The sequence below is a fragment of the Gavialis gangeticus genome, unplaced genomic scaffold (genome assembly GCF_001723915.1).
Source record: "Gavialis gangeticus isolate Ggan-Ray unplaced genomic scaffold, GavGan_comp1, whole genome shotgun sequence".
In the NCBI taxonomy this organism is placed as follows: Eukaryota; Metazoa; Chordata; order Crocodylia; family Gavialidae; genus Gavialis; species Gavialis gangeticus.
This window is the reverse complement of record NW_017729020.1, coordinates 7,695,752-7,698,401: the sequence shown is the minus strand read 5'-3', so window position 1 is coordinate 7,698,401 and position 2,650 is coordinate 7,695,752. Positions and strand designations below refer to the sequence as shown.

General features: G+C 61.5%; 1 protein-coding gene across 3 annotated transcripts in view; it reads left to right on the top strand.

Annotated features, from left to right (window-relative positions):
- The first annotated feature begins 889 nt into the window (after positions 1-889).
- Positions 890-2,650, top strand: part of LOC109295561 (actin filament-associated protein 1-like) — a 16,123-nt gene continuing 14,362 nt past the window's right edge. For 2 of the 3 annotated variants that reach the window (XM_019514487.1, XM_019514486.1), the window contains exons 1-2: positions 890-1,553; positions 2,276-2,368. In XM_019514487.1, the coding sequence (XP_019370032.1) occupies positions 1,211-1,553; positions 2,276-2,368 (436 nt within the window). In that variant the 5' untranslated portion in view covers positions 890-1,210. The remainder of the gene's footprint in view (positions 1,554-2,275; positions 2,369-2,650) is intronic. The other variant, XM_019514488.1, reaches the window with a different exon arrangement.

Below are 2,650 nucleotides of genomic sequence, written 5' to 3'. Positions count from 1 at the left end.
ACTCAGTAAACAGTTTAAATAGAAAACAGCCCCCTGGCCCTGGGGGGGGGGTGGTGCAGGGCACCGGGAGGCCCAAGCATCCCCTTGCAAGCTGGAGCTCTGCCAGCCTGCAAGAGAAAACCCACCGCTTCCCATGTTTTTGTCCTTTAAAGGAGAATCCTTTTTTAAAGCTTGTTCATGACCCTTTCGTATATTCTTGTGACCCACTTTTGGGTTGAGACCCATGGGTGGAGACCCGCTGCTGTAGGGGATGCAGCAGGGCTGGCAGGTCCTGAGCCAGGAGTCCCACCACGTCCCTCTGAATGCACAGGCTGCCTTGGAGATGCTCGTCACGATGCTGAGTAGCAGGAATGGGATGTGACTCCTGGTCTCCAACCCCCGAGTGCTGCTGGCTGGCCCCACTGCAGCTGGCAAGGAAGCCGAGCATGTCCCAGTCTGCCGCAAAGGCAGACAGGCTCCTTCTGGGTGCCCTTGCCCCGTCCCAGGCCCGGCGGGGCGGCTTATTCCTCTTCGCCAGCGCAGCAGGGGGTGGTGGGCGAAGGCTCAGCATTTCCCGGGGCGCACGCCAGCCTCTGTCAGCGGGTTTGCTCCGTGCCATGCAAAAAGCTGCTCCTTCCCCCTCCCTGCCCCGCGGCGTGGGAGCCGGTGGCTTTGGAAAGATTGTGGTGTCAGGGCCTCTATCGCCCCGCTGTCTGCCCGCAGGGGCACGGGAGGAGGGAGAGGTGAGAAGGCAGCCGCTTGGGGGACATTGCCGAGACATTCAACATGTGTGAGCAGCCCTGACTGGCAGGGACGGCGTGAAGGCACAAGAGGGGCTACTGAGGAGCTTCTCTGCCCCTCGCTGTGCGGGAGCTGGGGCTGGGGGTAGGTGGGGAGGGGAACCGCAGGAGTTAATGGAGGGCTGAGCTGCATTTGTCCTTCTGCCAGTCAAATACTATATTCATGGCTCCTCTCAAAGAACCTGGAAGCGGGTCTTGCAGACAAGCCTGCTCTTTGACTGCAAACATAAAGGCTCTCAGTCTCCCATGGCTGCTTATTCTTTCCCTGTTGCCCCCTTCTGCGCCCCCCGCCCCCCGCTGTCTGGGCACCTCTTGTGTCCTCTGAATGGGCGGATTGTGCCGCGTGCTGGGGTCAGGTGCAGGAGCCAGGAGCTGGGGGGGGCCGTGCGGGCCCAGCTGAGCCGTGGGCGCGCGGAGCTGGCGCCGGGGTGATGGGTTTGGCACGGGTCGGGGGCAAGGGGGTATGCGCCCTTCCATGCGCCCCGCTCCTTCGTGGGGCTGAACGGGGCCGCAGGCTTCGCCCTTCTCCGTGGGCCTGTTCTAGGGACCTGGCTCGCTCCCCTGTCAGCCCCCATCTTGCTGGGACGTCCGGTAGACACGGCCTGGCAGCCTCGTCCCAGGACCCTTCCTTTCTGTTGCCTGCAGATCTGGACAGGCTCCTGCTGGACCTGGAGTCCTTCCTGCTGATCCTTGACCGGGAGAACCTCAGCTATGTGGCTCAGGCCAAGAAGAAGTCCATTGCTGAGCTGCTTGCCAGGTTGCAGGGTCCTCCATGTAGGTATCCTGGGGCTGGTGGGTGCACAGAGGAAGGTTTTAGCTGGCTGCCGCAGACACCCTTATTATCTCCAGTCTTGCCCGGCCAAGAGGGCTTCTGTGGTGCTCTTTAGGTCCCTGCTGTCTGGATCCGGGTCCCTCCTTTCCGGATCCCAGCGGCAGAGCACCCTGCGTAATGGTGCTAAGCCGGAGAGCTCATCCCCTGCGCCCAGCTGGGTGAATCGACACCTTTACGTGATCTGCACTTCCTTCTCCATCCCTTTCCACCCTCTTTGTTCCCATTAGTGTTTGCCCAGTGGGTTTGTTCCAGCAAGTCCCAGCCAGGTGTGCCTGGGGGTGTCTGCAGGCTGCCCACACCAGCTGACCAGCGAGCAAACCCCTCTCCAGGGGCTGGGCTGGAAGGGAAGGGCTGTTTGCTGAGACTGTGCAGCAAAGAGGGAGCTAAAACAAGGTGAAGCCGGAGGCTGGCTGTGGGGTAAGCCCAGAAGCCAAGACATATTTGACCTGCTTTTGGAGCAATCCCGGAGGCACCTGAATCTTTGATCTGTGTTCGGCATCAAGAGCTGGGTGCTTTCCCCAGCCCCAGGCCAAATCCTGCTCACACTAGAGTCCAGGATGCCTCTAGGTGGGTCTGGCATCCCCCAGCACCCTCCTGCGTCTCAGATCCAGCCTCTTCCAGGCCTTGCGGTCCCCGTGGTCCTGACCGGCTTCTCTCCCCACAGCAGAGGATGCGGAGTACATGATCATGCGTTGCATCTCGCCGTCCTCCGGCAACAGCGGCCTGCAGCCACGAGCCGGCACAAGCCCACCACCAGGTGAGCAGCCCCTGTCCAAGGCGAAGCGAGGGGGTGGGCTGCCCAGGCCTGACTGACACAAAAGGATCTTTGTGATATGTCACCCCGCAAGGGCCCAAAGGTGCAGGGTGCTGGGAAAGGGTTTTGCTTTCTGTCCCAGGTCTTTTGCAAGCCCTTGGCACTGGGTAGACTGGACCCAGCCCTGGGAGAGGGGAGCTCAGCAGCACCCAGCACTTGGGGTGCCCCTAGGTCCTCCTGCTGCTGCTAGAGCCCAGGGTCAGTGGAAGTGATGTGAACGCTCCT